At 33.4% G+C, this 25,584-nt stretch overlaps 1 protein-coding gene across 1 annotated transcript; it reads right to left on the reverse strand.

Moving 5' to 3' along the window:
* Positions 1 to 5,187: 5,187 nt before the first annotated feature.
* LOC118032782 (calcium sensing receptor, chloroplastic) lies at positions 5,188 to 8,610 on the reverse strand. The gene is made up of 6 exons (XM_035037570.2): positions 8,313 to 8,610; positions 7,922 to 8,167; positions 7,326 to 7,518; positions 6,983 to 7,124; positions 5,658 to 5,789; positions 5,188 to 5,541 (listed from the first exon to the last, which is right to left on the reverse strand). The coding sequence occupies exons 1-6, from the start codon at positions 8,538 to 8,540 to the stop codon at positions 5,310 to 5,312; spliced, it is 1,173 nt and encodes a 390-aa protein (XP_034893461.1). The 5' UTR covers positions 8,541 to 8,610; the 3' UTR covers positions 5,188 to 5,309.
* Positions 8,611 to 25,584: the final 16,974 nt, after the last annotated feature.

Consider the following 25,584-nt stretch of genomic DNA (forward strand, 5'->3'; position numbering starts at 1 on the left):
TGACACTACCAAAAGATTGATGTCTTCTCCCAAGTACATGAATGTCGAAGTAATAAATAACCTAGTAAGACCGGGGTAGAACCACAAGGATGTTAACTATATAAATTATAAATAACAACAACATAACAACAATAATAATTAGTAGTAGTAGTAGTAATAATAATAGTAATAGTAATAATAAAGAGGACTTTGAGATGTAAGATTAATGTGAGGATTAAACAATAATAAAAACAAATATCAAGGTTAGAGGATCCACTAATGGTACTTCAAACAAATATAATATAAACTCTTATTACTGAACTGAAAACCACACATAAAGAAGATTCCAATCAGATTATAATTGATAACATAATTACATTGATTATCTTGTTCGAGTAATGCCAATACTTGTAAATATTATCAGGTATTCATGGTGATAACTTATGTTAACAATAAATCAAGTTCCTTTCATAGCACAGGTGTAGGTTATACCATACGGTTGGGCTATGAAAGTGCCAAGCATTTGTTGTGCCAAGCATTTGTTGTACACAAATCTAGATTAACCATTTAACAAGCAAGGTATTAAGAGTGAGCAAGATAATAAATATAAAACATGTTAGTATCGAGCATTAAAGTCCATGTTGAGTTTATACTATAGTTAATCTTACACCATTAGTGCAACCTTTTCACCTTGACATAATAGATTTAGCTAGACATAATGAAAGAAAGAAACATAAATAAACAAGATAAGAACATAATTATATAAATAAAGGAAAGTAAATGAAAAGCATAAACAAGAGATTAATATAACATAAAATAAAAATTAAACATTACAAAATACAAAGAAAGAGAGCAAGAGCATAATCTTGATCTGAACACCAAGATTTCTAAATGCAAGGCAAATGCCTCCTTTTATAGGTCAAAATTTGGAATTATTGATTTGATGACTAATTGTTGAGTGGGTGGCCAACTCTTGACTTTGTGAAAATCCTTATCTTCTTGTCTGAATAAAACGTCATTGCTAACATCTTAACTGGAATCACCTGTACCCATGAAAGTTCTAGGAAATTGTCTCAGCTTTCCAGAAGAAAAAAAAATTGAGGTCATTTGGACTTCTAGAACTCAAGATATGGGCTAAACACTAAACAGTGTCAGGGCTGCAGAACAGATTTGAACTTCTCCGTTGTTGCTATAATTTGGACTTGAAAATGACCTTTTTAAATCTTGAACTCCATATGAAAGTTGTATGCTTATATCTTACCGAATCTGTGTAAAAATGTGAGATCATTTGGACATCTAGAACTCGAGATATGATCCAATTACCGAATAGGTTTCCAGTTTGGACTGCACCAACATCTCTTTTCTAAGTTTAGCCCTCTCTTTGTCCTTTCAATTTCAATACTCATCAATCAATCATTTATGTGATAGGCCTGCATTTAAGATGAACATTTACCATAAATTAAAGGTATCTTATATTATTAGGTATGTTATTATAAAACATGCTTTAGTTAAGGAATTATTGATACTTCAAGTGCAAAATGATGATATAAAACCTTGATAAACATGCACTTTTAAGTACTAATCAGTAAACAAGTTTGTGAGAATTGTTTTTTATTTACTAATAAAAAATTTAGATTTAACAATTTCTTCCAAAGGCGCAACATCATCTAAGAAGAAGAACACCATTTATGTTTTATAGGTCATACAACAACAATTTAAGAGGATGAATGTGATGTTAGGCAAGGATTTTGATAGCATAAATAAAAGATTTGTTCTTAGTCATTATTATTGGTAATTGGATAAGAAAATACAAACTGTAACTCAAGGTTCTAAAAGTGTAGAGGATTACTATGAAAAGATGGAGGTAGTTATGATTTAGGTGAATGTAGTGGAGCGTATATAAGTTATCATAGCTAGATTCATAAATGGTTTGAACTATAAGATAACAAATGTTGTAGAGTTACATGATGTATATGGCTACAAAGGAGAAATAACAACTTAAAAGAAATTATGGTTCATGACAAGTTTTAAATTTAGGTTTTTTTTTTTTTTTTTTTTACATGGAGGCCAAATTAAAGGAATGAGGAGGGGCCTGCCTAAACCAAGTCAAATATGGTAGTTAAAATCAAACCACCTAAAGGCAAGAAAGAAGTCTCCAATGATATTAGAGGTAAATCGGATAGTCTAACACCTTGTAATCTTAATACTAAATGTTTTCGATGTTTAGGAATATGTCACATAGCTTTTCAATGTCAAAATAAAATAGGTGTGATATTACGTTATCATGGGGAGGTTAAAACCAAAAGTGACAGCAATGATTGTCGCACCCGACATTGCAGCAAACCTATAAAAACAAATGTTCATTTGAGAATGAGGGTAAAAATGGAAAGAGAAGTTGTCACCTAGTATTATTGTCACTAGGAACCCTAACTGGTCTTTAGATATCTAAGATAAGATATTAGTTATGTTAAATGGAAGATATTATCACCCTAAAGCATCATACATGAGGTAAGTTGCATTGCTACTTTTATCTTTTATTTCTTGTAATTTGTTTTACCTAATCTATTGTTGATCCATCTATATGAGTGATAATGAGTTACTGCTATGAGTTAAACCTTTAATGGATATGTGGGGTCAATCCTAAACCATTTTAAGGCTTGATAATATGTCATTCCCAGTTATTACCATTTTGATAATACCTAATGAATTAACATGTCTACAACTAGTGACTCTTGATCATGACAAGTGACCAATAGTCTATCAAGTCATACCAATAAATAACCAATGGGTTTACGTTGGACTCATTGAACCCAACCTAAATCCTAGGAAGGGTCCATGGAGAATGCCTTATTAAGGTTCATCTATCCTATAATATCCAAGATTCACTTGCAATATTTAGTGAATGAATGAAGATTGTATACCCTAATCCTACCTAAGCAATAATCCCTTTGGACTAAAGTTTGGCAAATAACCCTTTTAGGATTCATTTTTTAAGCTTTTTGTTGGTTACCTCTCATCAATATTTGTACACACTAGTGCTATGATTCATGTATATACTTTCATAGCAAGTGAATAATTAATTATTAAGTTGCATATGACTCCCAATTGATTGTTGAATATTGGAATTAGATATTTCTAAGACTTTGTTTTTCATTTAAAATAAAAAGAAATGGCTACTCCTTTTAATATCCAAGGTAATGACTCATGTTGAGTCCTTTTACCCTAAATACAAAGAGTGAATAACAAAATATATTTTGACATGATTTTTTTAAAAAAGAAAAATTTCAAAAAGCTTGGAATGTCAACCCAATAAGCCTTTTAATGTAAGCCAAAACCTTTAACAGATTTTGTTACCAAAATACAAAACCCAACATAGATGCATGAATGAACATTGATTTTATATTATTTGAAGCAAAAGACTATATCAATATATATATTGTTGAATGGATCAATGTTCATACATAATGAAAAACAAAATGTTGCAATGCCAAGGATAATGATGAAATGATCAAGAACATGAAATGAAACAATATACAAAATTAGATTCGACAAAATTCATTTAATCCTAAAATTTAATCACAAAACACATTAAATTCAACAATACAACAAAATACAAGATTAAAGAACTTGGTCGACATCATTCAAACACAAATATCATTCCAATAAAAATTATTCAATTCCCAAAAACCTTACAACAAAACATATCAAAATCATTAATAAAGAAGGATATTTATTCAAAAGATATATATATATATATATATATATATATATATATATATATATATAGGGTTCTAAATAGCCTTTCTGAAGGTGGACAATAAGGCCTGGAAGGGGATGAAATAGTGGAAAAACAATGTCGGACTGAAGGTGTAATGTTGGCGCGTGATAGCCACACTCCAAGAGAGGGATGTCACATTCAACGCTTCATTCAACATACCATCAATGTCTTATCAACATATGAGCTTGTAAGATGCGTCACTTTGTGTTGCTTCTACCTATAGTGGCAATGCAGGTCAACGCAGACAAGGGAGATCCAAGATGTTAAAGGTCTGATGTTCTTTTTTCTCTCTATTGGTTCATTTTGTAACTTTTGGATCTACTCAAACCAATGTTATTGGGTTACAAGGCTTATATAATTGTGTAGTGCTCATCAAAAAAAGAAGAATAGTGTTGGTCTTGCCTTGTTTGACTGTTAGAGAAGAGATATCAAAGAGAAAAGTTTTAGGGGTTGTTTTCTCTTTTTTCTCTTTTTTTTATTAATGATGATCTCAATAACATTGGCTGCAATTAACTAATAGCATTTGCAGAGAGCTTTGAGATGAAGAAAATGGTGGTGGTTACATTGGAAATGTAGGTTTGAGGTGAGAGAAATTAAGGGGAGAAGTTTTGGTTTTAGAGAGAGAAAGACAAGGCTTGGGTTTTTTATGGTTGTCTTGGTTTTCTCTCTAGCTACTCACACGGAGGTTGCTGGGTGTTGAAGATATTATCAAATCTACTGTAGATAATACTGATACTGAAGATAAACATGATCAGAGATTGATATCCCTGACCATATCTGATCATACCTGACCATACCTGAACAAGAGGGATTGCTATCATGATCAAGGATCATTAATACTGAAGATAATCGTGATCTTTGATCATATCTACAATAAAGATAATATTGATATTGAAAATAAACATGATCAGGGATTACGATCATAATCAAAAAGTCCGGATACTGAAAAGATCATGATCAGGGATTGTTATCCCTAATCATACCTGATCATACCTGCACAAGAGATATTTGAATCTGAAGATAATCATAATCACATCTACAACAGATATCCTAGAAATTAAGTGTATATCTTATCATTAATTGTATCCTTAATTATAGGAGTCTTTGAATTAGAGATGGCATTATATATAAGACCATAATGTAACAGTAAATATTATTAAGGAAACATATTTTTTTGTATCTCTTTATCCTTCCCGTCTTCAGCTCTTCTCTCCCTATTCTTCTTTTCTTCACTGGGTAGTTCTGATAAGAAGGAATACTTCAATTTGGTTTTTCTGTTGCAACATGAGCATGTAACCGTAGTTTTAAGAAGGAATACTTCAATTTGGCAAAGAGAGCAAATTCTTGTTTTGATGGTGCTCTATTAGACTTTTTCTATGCTAGCTCATCTGATTGAAGCAAGCAAGCAACAAAAGAAATGCAAGGGCAAATGGGTGGAAAATGAATACACTCGCACTGATTATAAAAGATAATTACCAGACATGTTTCTACACGGCTATTCTTAACCGAGAAAGCACATTCGGGCATTTCTAACCAGGTGAGGGGGGGAAATTTAATCTCCACCTGGAAGTAACTTTGAGCTGGCTGTTCCAACACGTCCGGCTGCTGCAGGGATTATTCGTGATGGTCTGAGAACCTCAGTAAAAGATACATTATATGAATCCGCTCCTAACCAACTCTGTAACCATCCTCTGCCTCCAGAAAACCCACCAGAAACAGTCCAGCAGTTATTGAAACCTAAACTTGTCAGTACTCTGGCAACTATTTTTGCTGAATCTGAGTACCTGAATTTTTTAAAGCATTGAAGAAGAAATACAGGATGTGAAAGAAAGGAGTGGATAAGATTTACAAGGCAGACTGAATATCATAGATTGAAGACTGGCAAGGAGGAGGAACTCACGAGTCCATGATGACAATGTTGGAACCTTTGTTAATTTTCTTCAGATATGAAATCTTTAAAGCTGCTATTTCAGCTTCTAGTTTCTTGACATTTCTGACAATGCCTTTCAATTTGCTTGGCAGTTCTTCTAAACTGAAACATTAACAACAATACAAATTCAGGAAAAATAAAATACCTTTTTAGGCAGTATTAATAACACAACTAAAGAGGAGATAAGAAAGTCAGCCATTCTGTTCAAATTATTTTTTTATATTATGTTTTTCAAGGGAAAAGGAAAGCAAATGGAATGCAATATTTTTTTATTTTTCACTATTGTTTTCTATCAGGACAAAAAGGCATGTTAAGTGAGAGAAATATACTGGGAATAGAGAAAACAAAACAAGACAGAATAGAAGATGAAGATAGAATTACGTGTTAATAATGATGAACAAGACAGTGATCATGCATCCTGGTTAGTTGATAGTATAACATAATAAAATATTAAAAAAATATTTTACCCTCAATATGTATTATTATCTAACTTTTATAATTAAAAAATAATAATTAAATATTTTTTTTTATTTGAGTTTACATTGAACATTGAAATTAATAATACTGAATTGGCTTAGTGGGTTGTCTCCAACCTAGACTTGAACAGGTCTAAATTTAAAAAAAAAATAAAAGAATTGGCCTGACGTGACTAAATCAAAAACCTAGATTGACCTATAATATGATCAATTCAAGGAAGAATTCGGTCAAAAACTCAAGTAAAAAACTTGTTGAATTTTTTTTTTTAAGAAAGTCAAAATATCATTTTGATCCTTTTTAAACAAAAAACTTGGGTAGACCCTCCCGACTTATGATTTGTGTCTTACACCAAGTCGACTTCCAAGTTAAATTTTAAAATTATGATAATAAATATTTTTATCCTTACATGCTATAGTTAGACATATTTTGAATTAATTGTTTTTTTACATGAATATTTTAAAAATAAAAAAATACTATTTTTGAAGACAAGTCATTTTTTTACCTCTTGTTTTTAAAATTACATAAAATTATAACATTTATTTTTATATTTTTATCTAGATCTAATCAACCAAATATATTTTTGTTTCTATTGTTTTTATCTTTTCTATCCCAAGATTCTAAACAAACACTACCTAGAATAAGCTGAATGATTCATTATACCCCAGTCATCTGACACCACATGACAGGCAAGATGAACCCAGATGCAAGAGGACTAAGCTTACAGCGGTCATGAAATTGGCAGTTTTATTATTCTTTTCTCTAAGTGTTTTGTATCACAAAGTGAAAATGTATGCTTTCAGATAAAAAAATTTACTCACGGGACCGAAACCATCTGGTTCTTAGCACTGGAGGGAAGGCGTGGGATGCCAGCCTTTCCCTTGTCTTTCTCTGATCTAATGTCGATCATAATGTAATTTTTTGTAGATAATAGATCAAGGACTTGGGCTGGAGTAATCTCACCTGGAAACAACAGCCCATAATATGAAAACTAGAAGAAACTCATGTAATGAAAATCTGAAATCACTATCAAGCTACCGCATGAACTGCTGATTGCATCGAAATGTAAACGAAACGAATTATTAAGTTGTTTCACATTTCTTGTTCAAACAAGAGATTTCACATAAATAAAGCACCTGTAGAATAAATAAACCGCAGATTCACCTTTGTAACCACGCAGGCCGAATGAGACAGCAGACCATATGGATGGAAAGAGGAGGTATGCTAGAAAAACTGCTCCAGCAGCTCCTACAATCACAACGGGGTCTGCCGAAGTGATGGCTTCAACAGTTGATGAAGCTATGGGCTTTGCCTCTTCAATCACCTTAGTTGTCTGTTGAGCAGCACCTACTACTGTCTGTGATCAAAGGGTAATAAATATCATGAATGTAAACAGAAATTTTAGCCATATAGTCATCGTACATCTGAAGAAACCATAATAACAACCGTGTTATGGAGATGAGGTTATTCAAATCCTAAGCTGCCATTGTTAGGAAAAAAAAATGCTGGAGACAAAAGACTCAAACTGCCAATATGGTCACAGAAGCAAAACAATTGGTCTAACAATTTCCAAAAAATTCCAAGCACACTGGTCTTCTAATTTCCAAAAAATTCACTGGATTCAATTGGATTTATATACATATTAACGCGACACCGTGAAGTTTTCTAAGAAAACAATCAAAAGACAAATTCCAAACAATGTAAACATAAACTAAACAATTGAAGGGGGGAAATGAAGCTAGAAAATTGATAGTTCAAACCTTAGCAGCACTAAGAACTGGTTCTGTGTCAATACCAGTACTTTGAATAGCCTCTTGGGCTTTCTTTGAAGCCTCAGAAATTGCAGGAGAAGCAATCTTCACTGCCTGTTCTCCTGCTTGCTTTGCAATTGGTAATGCAACATCTATGCCAGGCTTCAAACTACTAGTGACACCTTCAAAAACTTTCTGTGCACTGTCCAATACACTTGAACTAAACTCCACAGCCTGATCAATTGTCTTCTCCACCTATCAAGCACAGCCAATTTCAGCAAATGGGCAATCAAGTTAGAGCCAGAAAAATGATTTTAAAGAAAGAAGGAAAACAACTTCAAGACTTTGGTTGAGTAGGAATTTGCATATCAAGAAAGATTGTGAGAGTGGTGTTTCTTACATCAGTAAGCGTAGAGACAACCTGGTCCTTGGAAATAGTAAGAGCTTTGGCTTCATTGGGTGGTGCAAAGAGAGACAAGAGAGAGATGGTTAACGTTGACGTTGGCAGTGATACAGAGATGGGTCTCAATGGATGAGGTTTAAAGAAAGAAGGTTTGGTTGTTGAAGAAGTTGAACGAGGAGAGAGTCTTGTTGTAAATGAAGATCTTATGGCTATCTCCATTGCCATCTTTTGGGCACAAAGATGTAGAGAGAGTAAAGGGGAGTGTGTTTATTTGGGTAGTTGAAAAAATGTCTGGTTGAAGGATGGGTATATGATGGAGGATTGTGTGATGAGAAATTGACGGTTGAAAAGTAAGGATTTGTGGCCAATAGAAAGAACACATTGGCCCGTCATATCCTCTGTGCCTTTTTAAATAATTCACTGCAGCCACCCACACCTTGCACTTTCAGTTGGGATATTTGAAAGTTTCATAATAATTAATTTATAAAATATTTTTTATTTAAAAATATATTAAAATGATATTTTTTTTTATTTTAAAAAATTATTTTAATATTAATATAAAAATATTAAAAAAAATTATAATTTTTTTTTTCAAATTTTACCCCTTTTAAAATGCAATACTTAACTTTGGATAGGAATTTCTGCCGATTAATTAAATACTTGGTATCATTTAATTTGATTAACACAAATTTTTATCTTAGTTGTTTAAAATCAAATAAAAATGAATAAAATATTAACACAAATTTAAATTGGATACAACGATGGGTGAAGGGCCAGTTTAGCCACCAAAATTTGGTTTTTCAACTTATTTTTGTTTGTCTCATGGAGTTATAGTTTTATTTGCCAACATAATACATGTATTTTTATTAAATTTGAAGTTCAGACTTTACTTTTTGATTTTATAATTCGTCCATAAGGATGGAGCTTGTTTTTAAAGATTTGATTTTATTTATAAAAATAATTAAAATATTAAAAAAAAAAAATTAGGTAGCCTACATGAATTCACCAGGTGAAGCAAACCCTCCACCTGCTTCGATCCAAGTTAAAAACATAGATGATTGATAAATATGGATATTCAAGGTTGTAAGTAGGTGGAGTGAAATTCAGCTCCAACCCAATTTATTAATATCTTTATTTTCATGTTTAAATTTCAAATTATATATATTATGCAATCCAATTTGTTTTTTTTATATATAAAAATAGTGGTGATATTTTTAAAGGAAAAATGAACCTAAACATTTACGGTTTAGTGTTTGTTCTTACAATTATTTTTTATATATATTATATTTTTCTTTCTAAATTTTAATGGCTAGTGATACTTACATCGTTAAAAACTGATATAAAAAATTAATAAAAAATATATATTTATTTACAAAAATATTATTATATTTAAAATAAATATTAAAAAATTCATAAAACATAAAAAAAAAACAAAAATATCATTGTAATTGTTTTTTATTTGAAAATATATTAAAATATTTGTTTTATTTTTAAAAAATTATTTTTAATATAAATACATTAAAATAATATAAAAATATTAATTTAAAATAAAAAAATAAAATTTAAATGTTTTTTTAAAAAAAAAATTAAAACATAAAAAATAATCAAAAGGTTTTATAACAAGTTTAAACTCTAGCCGCCATCATCTCATCTTCCTGCTCCCAACAAGTACAACACATCTGTTAGAGAAGGTTACCTGGTGAATCAGGTAGATTGGCAACTCATCTTTCTTCCTTGACCGCGGTGAGGCAAACACAGGCATATGGAGGGAGATTTAGACACTTTAACCTTTGGCCCTCTTCTCCTCTCTCCTTTTCATACGGTTGTCACAGTTGATGGACGTTTTGCTAACGAGGCTCGTGGTTTTGATGGCACAGTGAGCTGGTGCTACTGTGTTTGGCGTGGTTTTAACTCCATCGGAGGCAGATCTTCATGTTATTCCTCCTCTCATTCCATTGCTTTCACTGTTAACTCCACTATAAATTTCTAGAAACAATACAGAGCTTGAAGCTTTGGTCATGAGAGACTAATATGCAAATAAATAAAGTAAGAGGGGGCAAGATGCAAATAAAAAAAAATATAGCTATAAATAGAGAGGAATTCTCTAGTAATTCCTAGAATTGGCCGACTATAAAAGGAGAAAAAAAGAAAGAGAGTGAGTTAAAAATCTTACAAAATATCACACTAAAAACACCAAAGAAAGTTAGATTAAGGAATTAAAAAGTGTTAGAAGGAGCTTTACACACACAGAAATTGAAGAATTTCAAGGGATTCAACCTTCATAAGGGCGACATAAGAGAAGAAAAGGAGAGTGGAAGAAACGTGATTCATCTTAGGATTTCTCCTTTAATTTCTTGTTTTTAGGAGGTAATAAATTATCTTAATAAGTTGTTTTAACTTGCTTTGTGTTTTTTATTGAAAGGTTGGGTTCCTAGAGTATTTGATAAAGGTTTATGGTTTATGAAGTTGAATATGGAATTGTGTTTTGATGATGGAATGATGATATTTGATATAAGTGATGAATGAAACATAGGTTAGTTGAGACAATTTTCATTTTAGAGAATGGATTTGATAAGGTTAATGGGTTTAAGATTTATGTTGAATAATGATATATGAAGGTATTATATGTTATGGTTGTGGAAAATGCATGGGAAACAAGTAGTGATATATGAAGGTATTATATTTCTAGTTTAGGATTGGTGCCTTGTGAATAGGCTATTGGTTGAATTAGCTTCCTAGTTTAGGATTGGTGCCTTGTGAATAGGCTATTGGTTGAATAAGCGCTTTAGATTGGGACCAATGACATGTGAATGGGCATTGGATCAACTTCCAAGTGCTAGGATTGGCTCCCTAAGAATGGACGATTAGTAGAACCAGTTCCCTTGTTTGGGCTAGTGCCCTTTATGTGATGTCATCAATTCTCATCCATTATAGCATGACATAAGATGTTCTAGGCATTCTAACTTACGAAGTACTATCAAGCATGTTCAAGAATCATATTCCTTTCCATAATCTCATCAAGTTCATCACAATGTTGTCATGTAGTATACAATTAAGTTCAAATATGTACATTTTCAAAGGTTCTCTTATCCAAACTTTCATGGCCAAAACATGGGAATTGACATCAAATGTTCATTCCATCATTCTCAATTATAGCCTTCCAATTCATCAAACACAAGCTAATAACTAAGTTCACAATATACATGAGTCCAGTTTCCATCATTTATTTTATTTCTCTAAAGGTGTTCATCATACGAAAGTTCTGTTCATTGTTCTTCCTTTTGATTGAACATAGTATTCCATTTTCTTCTAGTTTACTCATATAATTTATCATTTCTATTATAACTATGTCTATGTTATCATGCAATAATCACATATCAATCTTTTAAGTTCATAATCAAGCAAGTTATTCAATTCATGATGCAAAATCAAGGCATTAACATATATACAAATTATGTTTCAACTCAAGCATTTTTCTAAGTGCTTATCAAGGTCACAATTAACACATTTCATCATCCCATTCCATCCTCCTTTCATTCCTTCAACAGGCCAACCTTTGGTTAGGGTTTGTTCTTCAACATGCATGAATTTGTTTTGTTATAAATTCTGAAATGACATCCTTTTTATCCTTATTTTTCCAATCTTTCCATTTAATCTTTTCAAAATTTAAAGTGTAAGAACACCAGGTGATTTCATTGAGGTTTCCTTCTCATCTTGTTTTAAAATATTAAAATAACAAGTAGGAGTGTGAGGTTACTCTTACCACATGGTTTTCAAACAAGACTTGGGGGAGGCTTTGGTGGTTTTCCTCTTCCCCCTCTCAATTTTTCTCTCCTTCTTCTACTATTCTAGTTAGCCCTCTTCCCTCTTCCTCTTTTCATGTTTTTGGTTTTCTGTCCACTCTTCTCACTTAAGTATTCAAGGAGGTGACATACAAGGGTGGTTTGGATGAGAGTTTCTTTACAAGAGAAGGGCTGCTCCAGCTAAAGTTGTTATTGGCTTTTGGGGGAGAGGAAAAGTCATCACTTTTTTCTCTTCATATATCTATACCTCTTTTTAAATGTGGTTGATTTTGTTTGGATGCTAGGTGTTCTTATCCTAACACTCCTTTTTTGTTATCTTTGGATCGGTTATCTCATGTTTTCCACTTAGTATAGGTTAGTTTATTTCTCTCTCTTTTTTTTTTTTAATGGAGTTTTACATTCTTTCCTCCTAATATGAATTTTACCCTTGAAATTAAAGAAAATCCATATTTTGTACATGGTTTTTTGAATAGTTCAAGATATTTCTTTCTCATTTTAGATTCCCTCTCCCACGTTTCTTCTTTAATTTGTGAACTCTGCCATAAGATCCAGACAATGGGGATCCTTTTATTCCACAGTTCTTTTTATCCCCTGTCGCGGGTCGTGCTGCAACGTCATATGCAATGACAAAGGATGTTATCATGCCTCTTGATGAGGTGTTGTGTTGGAAATATTTTTTAATTTAATCATAAAATTATGATTAATGTTTAGGAGTCGTCATCTAGTATTATGGTCATTAGAAACCTATGGTCTGCGAGAGTCTAATAAGGAACTAGTTGTGCAAAGGAAAGACGCATCACCCCTAATGTACTCTACGTAAGGTAAGCTATATTGTTGTTTGATTGTTTTTCTATGTTGAGTTTCTATTCGTTGGTCTTTTTTAAGGTTCAAGGCAGATCTCTCTTCATGAGAGAGTCTCTATCTTATCAAATTAAATCCTAATCATTCTAAAGTTCAAATTTTAGCATCACATTAATTTTATGTCATGCATCTTTAATACCTGAGGGTGTACTTTATCATGTAATTTTACACCCCACTAACATTGAAGTCTACATCTGGACCTTAAAAAAAGATTTTTAATATTTTAGTCAAACCCTAATGGATAATCATAAACTAGTTACGATATCCATTTTGCATTTTAAAACATGAGAAAGATGCAAATTTTTTTTATATATAAATATATGCTTGGAAACATTTTAGAATTTGATCGTAGACATGAAAAAAAAAACATTTTTTTAAGGGGAAATTAATTTAAAATAATATTGATTTTTTTTTGAAATATTTTAGAGAAAGTCGAGTATTTTAATACTAGATTTTTATTTTACAATGTAAATATACAACTTGATATTATGAAAAATTGGTAGGAAAATATTTGAGAAAATCGTAATTTTTTTTGAAATGATTTTTTGATTTTTTTTTTGTTTTTTTAGAAATATATATAATATAATATTATATTAATTAAATATTATTAAATATGTGGGTTGGGCCAGACCAGCTAATTAGGTCGAGCCTAGCCAGGTTGGGCCGAAATCAACTCAATAAAACTAACCCTTTTATGGGGTGGGCCAAACCAGACCGACCCAACCATTTAGGATGGGCTAGAACCTGTTTGACCCACCTTCAAAGTTAATTATTCTTTCATTGCATGCAGAATATCTTCTACATACAATGGCCATGAGAATAGGGAGAAAGAACAGGGAAGAAGAAGAGGGAGGCCACCTAACACGAGTGGGAGGAGATGTTGGTCTGGGTGGCTGACGAGAGGCTAGTGGCGGCATTGGTGGAGAGTTTTATGGCCGGTGTCAGCTGTGAACAAAAAAAATTACAGAGGAGAGAGAGAGAAGGTCACGGTGGTTGCTCTGTCGCTAGTGAGGAGTTGGGTTGATGGAGATTATGGTGGTCAAGCCGATGGTGACAGTGGAGGTCAGTTTTGATGTTTTGCTACCGGTGCTGGAGAAGGAAGAAAACAAAAATGGTGGCGTTGATGGGCTATTGCCGCTATGGAGGAAAAGGGAGAAGCAATCAATGGAGAGGGAGAAGTGTGGTGGAGAGGATGGTAGTCAAGCCGGTGTTGATAGTGGTGGTGGCTGAAGGCACGTGATGCAACCATATTATTCAATAGTTTCACTCACATTTAACTAGTATTTTGCCTATATATATATATATATATATATATATATATATATATATATATATAATGCCTTTATATTCTTTGTTTTATGTTTTGAAGGCACTTTTGGATGAAAGATGAAAAAGAAGTAAATTAGAGGTAATTGGTAGATTTGACCTTCAGTCGATATTTTATGCAGAGCGTAAGCTCTAGAGGTCGAAATGAAGTGATTCTAGTGGAATTAAAAAGCTAACATCCATACCTTTATGGATATCTAAGGCAAGAAAATAAAATATCTTGTAATTTGCTAGTGTTGATCTTCGACCATTTCAACTTTATTATCTTGAGTTACAGAAGTCCATTGGATGCAAACTCAATTTGTTTAGATTCCTGACTGAAAGACCTATCAACTCTCCAACTTTCAACTAAGAATAATGTCATATGAGGGGGATATGATTTTTCAAAGATGACAATTGAATTCTGTCAACAAACAGGTTTTGTGAAAAAATGAATCCAAATTACATTCTAAATAAAGCATCTAAACCGACATCCAACTTTTTATTTCAGTAATTTAGCTCATCTAAGTCAAAGCTTGAAGATTTCATGCAAGGCCATTTCTCTTTTTTTATGAAAATAGTTATTGGAGTACTAAAATGTAAACTGTCTACTTAAAGGAGGACTATTTCGTAAAATAGAGACTAGGGTTTCCTAGGATATAAAAAAGAATGAGAGAAGAGAAGGGAGAAGCCAGCCAAGAGAGGAAAAAAAATGCCCTTTCTCCTCCACAAACCCAAAATCATGTTGATTTGTTGTTCAACAAACATGCAAGGCTAAACTCTTTTTCTTGGTTATAAGAACATAAAAACCTTTGGATTTCAAGAACTGTAACATCTATTTTACCTTTTCTTTTCAGTTTATATGATGAATATGTTTGTTATCCTATGCTTATTTTTCCTATGATTGTTTATTTTAATTGCTAAAGCAGAGTTATTATTGTAGACAATCTATTGCTAAGTTTGATATCAAAACCGGAGTTGTGGTATATAAACTTGTGAAGCAACTGAGTTTAATAATTGTGACGGATCTACATTATTAATCTTAGGGAGAACATGCAATCAAATCAAACATAGACTGTGGACAATTATGTTTACTTGATTAATCAACTTATCTAGTTTTTAAGGCTGTCATTGAATTAAATTACTACTACGGACACTATGGTTGTTTGATGGTTAGGGTTAGTTATACGACAGATCTATTAATCAACCAATGTTAAGAAGAGATAAATATTCAAAATATAAACTAATGTTTCATTTCCATGATTAGTTCTGATTTCCGTAAGTGGATGTTTCCCTGCGATCAAGTTTTGTTCTCTTGATAATTTTTTGATTTTATTTAATTTTGCTTGATCTATTTTTTTTTGCTTTAGCCTAGATAATGTCCACCCCCCCCCTCCAAATTGCATATCATCTAGCATAAAAATTTGACTTGAACCTTCCTCGTGGGATCGACCCCTTACTTGCTCTATACTATCTTGTGTGTTGTGTTTTAAGCTAGGGTAATTAATTTGTGCGACTGCGACATTGCAACAGCCATGTGATATACCCGACCCTGAGTCCTCCCCTCTTGAATTCTAGGTCTCCCTCAATTAGCACTCTTCCCTGACTAGGTAGGCCCGATAGGATGATCGACTGTAACTGATTGCCGCTGGCTCTGAACCTTATTCTTCTGACCATGGGCTCCCTCAATAGTTCCATGGGGTCAATCCTTCTTCCTATGACTCGTGTCCCCATAATAGTAACAGCCTCTACCTAGATACGAGCACTCCCTCCATCGATGTCCCTCTCCTCTACAAATATAACATCTCCCCCACATCGCGGAGCAATCTCCAGAGTGTCGTTGTTCACACCTATAACATAATGGATACACGGGTCCCTTCTGCTCTGTTAACCCTCTTGAAGTCGCGATTCCCTGCCTAGCCTATCCTCTCCAAGATCTTTTTCTACACACTTGCCTAGATCCTCCTAAGCTACCTTCTGGGGTGAAACTCCCACTTCTCCTCAAGAATTGTCCTGATGATTACCCATTTTTTCCTTTCTTTGGGAGAGGATGTCTCCTAGTCAACAAACCAAAATCTCTCCTTTTAGCTCCAGTTGTCTAACTCTACTCGACCACTGGCTTTGAGGTATTCCTTATTACCCTCTCCATACCTTGAGCAGCCCGTACCAATTCTCGAACATACTGAAACTGTATGGCTATCAATATCATTTTCAGCTCCTACCTCAGCCCATCACGGAACCTCTCCACCCTGTGGTGCTCTGTGGGAAGGTAAATGGAGGCAAAAGCTACTAAGTTTTGGAACCTCCTCTCATACTCTAGAACTATCAAATCTCCCTACCTCAAATCAAAAAACTCTTATTCTTTCTCCTTCCTATGCTCCCAAGAATAATATCTCTCTTTAAACTCTTCATGAAAGTCCCTCCATCCCAATACCTTCTTTGATCTCCTTTATCTGATGGTATCCCACCAAGAGTGGGCACTTTCAACCAATAGTTGATTCACGCAATCCACCAGTAGCTCTTCTAGCACCTACATATGATTTATAACTCTTTCCACTTTCCTCAGCCAATGCCTAACAACCTCAACATCCTTTTCACCAAGGTAAGTCATACAACCCATCTCTCACATACCCTTCACCCACTACACTACAGTGACTACTCCCCCTAATCTAGGAGCTGTACTGGAGGCTCCCACTGCCATTTCTGCTACTACAGCTCTCATTATATGATCTATAAAAGCAGGATCTAAAAAGAGGTGTGACGCAGTTGTCAATGCCACTAGTGGGGTACATGATCTCCTTTATGTCTGTTTGATACCTTAGGCATTGATACCTCCTTTTGACGAGACACTGAATCATCTTGAAGTCTCATTAACTTGTCCCCTTCAGAGTGTACTAATGTTGTAGGTATATGAGAGGAGGTGTTTACCAAGGGATCCCAATCTGGATCACTTTTATAATGAAGACTTTGATCACTTCCCCGAGCTGGGGATGGATCAGTCCTGACTTCTTGCCTTGTTTTAACCATCCTGAAACAATCTTCAAAACCATATCAATATTCATGTCCCTGGAATAGCAACCTAAGCTCTGATACCAAAATGTAACATCCCTATATCCGGGATAAAGCAACAATCTCATGTTAATTGATAAATAGAGTAATTATATCTAAAATTTTGACAGAGTCTCCTCTATATCGGGAGGTCCCAAGTTATCGACATACAACATGTTTACACTTTTAATATTTCACATCTCATAACTCAATCACGACCCAATCTTCCTTGGGGTCTCAATCCCACAAACATCATCGTCATCACAACCATAATATGTATAACATACATTGAACAACAAATATCATTATAGAGGAATAAATGAGATAAACATATACATGGACACATTCATATGAAATTCAGAGATTATCTATTCAAGTTTAAACATTGATTATACAAATTAAGTTATATAAAAGTTGTAAAATTACAAAATGCAAGGGTATACTCCCTAGATTCTAGAATTACAAAAAGTGAATATAAGTTAGGATCTACTCCTGTCGTGCATGCGAGGGTCCTGAAATAAAATTCATATTATTGAAACATGAATATCACAATAAATATAATAACACAAATATCCAACAATTTAAAAAGGCAAACATGCATTCATATTTTAATCACTTCTCCCTTCTAGTTTTCATTGGAAACTCTTTCTCATTCAACTACTAAAAGTTGTTTCCTCTTCCATTATCAACCTCCATTCAAGATTTCAAAAGATCAACCATGATTATTTTCGCTTAACACATTCCTGATACCAATTTCACTGGTATCATCATCACCTTGTAAGAGTCGATGCAAGGTGATCCCCTTACTTGGGATCCTAACATACACTAAATGTATGCTAGCCAATACATGTTGATCCCCTTACTCGGAATCCTAACATACACTAAATGTATGCTAGTCCAAACATGACGATCCCTTTACATGGGATCCTAACATACACTAAATGTATGCTAGTCCATGCCCCATATCACACTTCTTATATTTCCATTGTCAACGATAATTTCATCACTTAGCAATTCACACAACAACTTTTCACCTCGGATACACATACATTCATAATACTATCCAAACTATCAACATCATTACACAACTTTCCTCCTTTCATAATTGAATTTGAAATGACTTATAGGACCATGATAGGACATCTTACTAGGAAAGAATCAAAGTTTCGATCTTCAACCAGTCAAAGATTTTCGACTCCCCCTTTTTCCTATGGATAGCCGACACTCCCCCCCCCCTCTTTCGTTCAAATTTTTCTTGTTAATTCCTTTCCCCCTAAGTGTTTATTCTACCTATAAACCCTTAATCTTGGATGGGTTCTTGAAATTTGGTGTTTCTCTCTTGATTTGCTAGAATGGATACAAAAACCCCTTCTTTTTCTTTCCTTATGGCTACTGCAGATTTTTGGTGAGGAGAGGAGTATTTATACTCTATAATTTCTCTTATTTGCACATAGGATCCATTTCCTTTAAGTGTATTATTTTCTTCAATTAAATCCAACCCTCGACATTAACGGGTTTATTTATAATATCTCGAATTATTTTGGCCGGAAATTTATATTCAAAAATTTCCGAATTCCTATTTTTATTTAATCATATGCATGACTTTCTTCACTTTTATTTCCCATGTAGTTAGTTTGCAATTTAAGCATCCTTTATTTTTTCCAGGGTTTACATATATCTCAAGTAATGTTTATACACTTACATCAAGTTTGATTTATAGTAGGAACATCTCATAACCATGGCGTTTAGCAATCTCGTAATATGCACCTTGTAAAATTATGTGATTTTATAATAATCTATTTAGTATTACAAATAGACGATTTGTATTTTGTAAAACTTTGTGATGTCAATATTCGAATCTAGGTTATGTAAGTTATGGTGTAATGGTGAACCTTATTTTTGCACATGGGTTTATATACCTTTCATTTCTGTAATATTATGATAACTTATTTGTATGTGTCTATATGAATGTTAAAGATATCAATATAATAAACGATATCGTGAAATATACAATTCAAGAAGAACGACAATTAAGAATTATTGCACTAGATATTGCCAAATTGGAATTTCAAGTTATCCGAGCTATAAAACCAAAGTTCTAGTTGAAAGGAATTGATATGACATTTCTCTACAAAAACAGTTGAGTCATAATACCGGTTGAAGGGGATTGCTGCGAAAATAGAGTTTCAAGTCAACCAAAATAAAGCTTGAGAAGATTAGGTTTGAAAAACAATTCATAAGTATTGTAAAAGATGAGGCATCTATTGTTAATCATTCCCCCCAAAAAAAAAAAACAAAAATCAGAAAAAAGAAAAGACAAAAAAATTAAAAAACAAATATATATCAGTGAAGAGAACATGAAGAACACCTAGAAAAATTGTTAAAGACTGGTTAAAGATCAAAATATCTAAGGTTGGAAAAATTAATAGTTCAATTTTAACAAATAAAGGCCTTATTAATAATGATAATTCAATTTTAGAAGGAAAATCCAAAATTGAATGTTTAAGCACTCGATTGTAATTTTCAGGTTTTCATTTAATTTATTGAAGGCTTAATTGTAAGAAAAAACTATTTTTGAAGTCATTTTAGGCTTTAATTGGAAGAAATTGAAGAGTGGGGGTTAAATTGCAATTTTAAAAGGTTAATTTGGTCAAATTAAGAGCTTAATTGCATAATTATTAAATTTTTAAGGTCAATTAAAGACCTAAATTGAAGTTTTCCAAATCCCAAATTTAAAACCCTAATTTTTTTATGAGAACCCTAGCGGAATTAAATGGAATAAGATGTCGATACTTTACAGTGATGTTATTGATAGCTCTACAATTGACACACATTTTCCAAGTCTTGTCTTTCTTTGGGATAAGAAGCATTGTAACTACACAAGGATATATGCTCTCACGAATGTATCCTTATGATATCAACTCCTCCACCTGTCATTAGAGTTCTTTAGACTCTTCAGGATTGATCCTATATGCCAGCCTATTTGGTATAGATGTTCCTGGAACAAAGTCCATTTCATGTTCAATTCCTCTAATAGGCGGCAAGCCATTATGAATCTCTTCTGGAAAGACATCTTCAAATTCCTGTAAAAGAACTTTATCAACACTAGGAACACAAGAATCCAAATTATCAGAGTTAAAGTATGCCTTCTTATACACAAGTAAAATCATAAGCAATTAAAAAAAATAAGCATGTTTACAGTCACTAGATTTTGCAAAGAAATTTAGGTTTTTCCCCATTTTTTTTTTCCATTTCTCACCCTTTCTTTATTCTCTCCACTCATTTTCTCTCCACTCTCGGCCTCCCTTCTATTTTTTTATTTTTGGCCATGACCCTCCCTTAATTTCCCAAGGGCCAAAACTTTATCCCCTTTTGTTTTCAACTCATCGCTCGTTTTATTTTCACTCTTCCTCACATTATCACCATGTTGTTTGGCTTGTTCTTCGACTTTGGCCAAAACTAAGTGCTCCTCGTAGCTTTTCTTCGATTGAATTTGATTTTCTAAAGCAAGTGTATAGATTCTACCATCTTTCTCCAATGAATACTTGTTCTTAAACCCATCATGCTTGGATTTTCTATCAAATTTCCCAGGCCTCCCTAGTAACAGATGAGTAGCATGCATAGGCACAACATCACATAACACTTCATCCTTATACTTGCCTACTAAAAAAGAAATCATCACTTGTCTATTCACCCTAACAACACCACATTCATTCAACCATTGAAGCTAACAAGGCCTCTCATGCTTTATGGTATTCAATCTCAACTTTCTAACCAAAGTAACACTAACAACATTAGTACAACTACCATTATCAATGATCATACTACATATCTAATCGTTGATAAGACATCTAGTATGGAAGATATTTTCCCTTTGTTGCTCCATATTATCCTCTTTAGTCTGAACACTGAGCGACTTTCTAATCACCAAAACTTTATCACCGACGACATAATCTAACTCACTAGCATCCTCAAGTGGTGGCATGTCATCACAATCAGACTCCTCACTCTTGGACACGATCTCTCCATCATCCTTTAGAATCATAACTTGACGATTTGCATACTCTGATGCATAGTGTCCTAATCTCTAACACTTGAAACACTTTATATCAGGATTACACTTCGTTTGGACTTCTCCCTTAAGTTTTTTATCATTGGCTGAAACATGCTTCTTCATAAAGGTAGCTTCGGTAACTTTAGAAATCACCAAGGACTTCGATGACACACTACCCTCTCTCCTATAATTCAACTTCCAACCAGAAAAAGACCCCGAATAAGCTCCAGATCTTGTACCACCCTTCCTTTTCAACTATCCTTCAACCTTAATGGCTAAATGCACTAACTCTTCCAAGTCAACATAAGATTACAACTCCACAACATTACTTATGTCTCTATTCAAGCCATTCAAAAACCTAGACATAGTAACTTCCTCATCTTCATTAACATTAGCTCTACTCATAGCCACCTTTAATTCTTTCTAATACTCCTCTACACTTTTATTACCCTTTGTAATCATTTGTAAATGATTAAACAACTCCCTACCAAATCATTATTGTTTAGGAACATACCACTTCTTCATTATTGTTTTCAACTCCTCTCATATGTTAACTGGTATTTCTTTATTCCTTCTTCTTTCTACCACCAATCTCTCCTACCAAATCATGGCATAATCAGTAAACTACACTACAACTAACTTAACCTTCTTTTCTTCAGAGTACCTATGGATGTCAAAAATCATCTCCACCTTTTATTCCCAATCTAAGTAAGCTTCCAGATCAGTTTTTCCCTTAAAGGCTGGGATTTTTAACTTAATACTTCCTAAATTTCAAGCTACATCACCAAAATCATCAAAATTCTCTCTATATTCAAAATCTCTATATGGCTGAGTATGTTCCCTCCTTGGCCGATTCTCATACCTCTCTCCTTTATATGTATGAAACCCACCACCACAGTTAAGATCATCCTTAGCTTCATTTGTAGAGTTTTCAGCAACACTCTGCTCCTTCCTAGCTTCTCTACCCTTTTTACTACGTCCCCCCATCAGACCTAGTTTCTAATTTTTCAATCCTAGTCATTAGCTCACCAAACATAACTTCCATCTGTTGTATTCTCGAAAGCCCATCTTCTAAGATTTCACCCTTTTTCTATAGCACACTGTTAGAAGACATTATTTCTTTTTTTTTAAAAAAAAAAACATGTACACAAATCATTAGCAATAAAAATAACATATCACATACTCATGTTTCACACAAATTTATAGGCTTTTCACTCTAACATGCGCCCTACACCTTTTTCCACTCAAATTGCCTTTATTTAGTTCTTGAAATCACTTAGCAACAATTCAGAAAAGCGACCAACTACGCAATGAATTTATAAATTTGATATAGACTCAATATAATATCCCACATCGGTAGGTGAGGACTTGGGTGAGGCCTTACATGAGCATGCTTACCTTAACTAGTGAGACGCGTTTTGGAGCCATGCGTAGCTGCTAGGGACAAATTTGTGAGGCTCGTTGGCCAAAGCGACAATATCATACTAGTGGGGTGGGGTACTCATTGGTCGTCCGGTTGTGCCGTCGAGTTCCTTAAGGGGGTGGATTGTAATATCACACATCGACGGGGTGGGGGAGTGGTAGCTGGCCTTATTAAGAGTGTTGATTGCTGACTTGTCATACGCGTTTTGGGGCACCAAGCTCAGAAATGGGCTTGTGTCACCAATAACAAAATCATGGGGGCGGTAAAGCCCAAAGCGGACAATATATGGCAGGTTGGGCCGAGTTGTTACACTCAAGAAGCAAGAAATTTACGAAACTAACAAAACAAAACTACGATGACAAATTCACAACTAGCAATGCAAATTTGTGCGAGTAATATGACGATTCGAAGATCCAAAATAAACTAAATAGAAGCAATGATATTAAGAAGATTTACTATCCAAACTGAAAATTAAATCAAACAACGATAGAACCTAAAAAAGATAAAGATAAAGACCAATACAAATTCCTAATGACCAATTTTCTTTCCCTTGCTTTCAACCAAACTCCAAAATGTTGATTTTCTTCTTCTTCTTCTTTTGTTTTGTTTTTTGCGGCAACAATCAAATTTTTCAAGATCAAGCCCCCCTTATTCTTTTTTTTGTATACCAATTCGACAATCAAGGAAAAAAAATCCAAGAGCACACATTATTTTTATGTATATATTACGACAAGATCAAGAATTCAACAAGAACACTACCTTATGATTTTATGTTCAACAATTCAAGAGGATGCAAGAACCCTAATTTTTTTTTTTGATATGTGGCCGAAACTAATCAAGAAAAAAAAAATCAAGAAACAAAAGACATAAATTGAAGGATATAACTTGTGATTAGATCTGCTTTGATATCAACTGATACAAACCCTATCAGAATTGAATGGAATTTGTGAACCCAAATTCTATCTAACCCAAGTTTGTTGAAATTATAATGAGCTTATCACAATGGAAGACATGCTACTAGGCAACAAGACTATAAACCAACCCAATCACAACGCCTACACCTAAAGATGAGCAAAAGGAGTATAAAATTACAACAAAGATTGGTCAATTCTTTGCAGAGTTGAAAGTTCAATCAACAACCAAGATTGATAACAAAAAGTTAGCAAAAGTTAAATATTATTAGCCAAAAGAAAGTGTATTGAAAATTATTCTCATGAGTATTTATAACTCAAGCCATAAAACCCTAGTTTCCTTAATAGGTCATCTATAAATCCAATTTAAATAATAATCAACTCAAGCTAAAACTAGCCCAAACTAATTAAAATAAATAAGATAAACAAGCTTGAAACCCAAACAAGTGTTTCCTCATAAAATAAAGAAAGTTTAATATCCCAACTAATTTAATAACACAAGTTCGGTTATTTTCGCATTCTGTTTGGCAGCAGCAAAGCCCAACTTCAAACAGAGGGTTCTTTTTCTTCTTAAAGATTTAGAAGGCGTGCCATATACCGTTGGAAAGGTATGGAAGTCTAGTTTCCAGAACAACTAAAATCACTACAAAATTAGAACTGTAGCTTCAGTTATGATAAAAAAAAAAAGGTAGTGAAATGTCAAACTATCTGAATCTAGTCTTCTTCTCCCAATCCTTGTGTAATGGTCTTGATTCCATCAACAAGCCCCTCTTGAACATGAATAAAATTAATCACGACTTTCTTCTCATTATTTAATATCCTCTTGAAGTCCACCTTAGCCCACGTATCTTGAAGAAATCTATTGAAAGCCTTTTTGAACCTCTTAGCTCTAAGCCATATAATTGGACCAACTAGAACCTCCAATAGATCCTTTGGTGCATGGGTCACATCATTTCTAGGGTTTAACCTATATGAAATGTCACTTAGATTTAATAAAGGGAGTGAATGACATGTCATTCAACTAATGTTCAACTCTTTTTTTTCTTTTGCAGTTTGGCTAATTGAGCAGACGCCTTTAGGTCAATGATTGTGGCAAGCAAGGATTCCTTATTATTTCCTTATTTATTTATACATTACAAGCAAGGACTTCTTTCCTTAAAAGGAGGCCTAATTTGGAGGACTGTTCATATTGTTTTCTTTTCTTTCTCTTGTAGGATTTCTTTACTTTAAAGGGAGATTATGGAAGGCTTTTAAAAAGGAAGAATTCAACTCTTTTCCCTATTTTTTAGATCATTAATTAGAACAAACAAGGGAAGAAGATCGAGCATTCAAGACAACATGTTTCAAGCATGGAAAGAGGTGTAAAAGGGATGGAAAGCACACATTATTCCTACTTAAGACAAACCCAAATACACAAGGAAATTAATCAAGCTATAGACGATTTTGAGGGCTAATTGTTTCCATGTATTATTACTAAGTACTATCTAACATATTTATGAACAAGAATCATATTTTTTTCCCCATAATCTCATCAAGTTCATCACATTGTTGTCAAGTAATACACAATCAAGTTCCAACATGTACATTTTCAAGGGTTCTCCTATCCAAGCTTCCATAACCGAAACATAACATTGACATCAATTGTTCATTCCATCATTCTCAATTGTATCATTCTAATTCATTAAACACAAGTTAATAACAATTTCACATTACACATGAGTTCCATTTCCACTATATATTTCATTATTCTATGGGTGCTCATCATACAAAAGTTTCCTTCATTGTTCTTCCTTTTGGTCAAACATTGTAGTTCCTTTCCTTCTAGTTTACTCATGGAATTTATCATTTCTATCACAAGTATGTT

Source organism: Populus alba, chromosome 15 (genome assembly GCF_005239225.2).
Source record: "Populus alba chromosome 15, ASM523922v2, whole genome shotgun sequence".
Lineage (NCBI taxonomy): Eukaryota > Viridiplantae > Streptophyta > Magnoliopsida > Malpighiales > Salicaceae > Populus > Populus alba.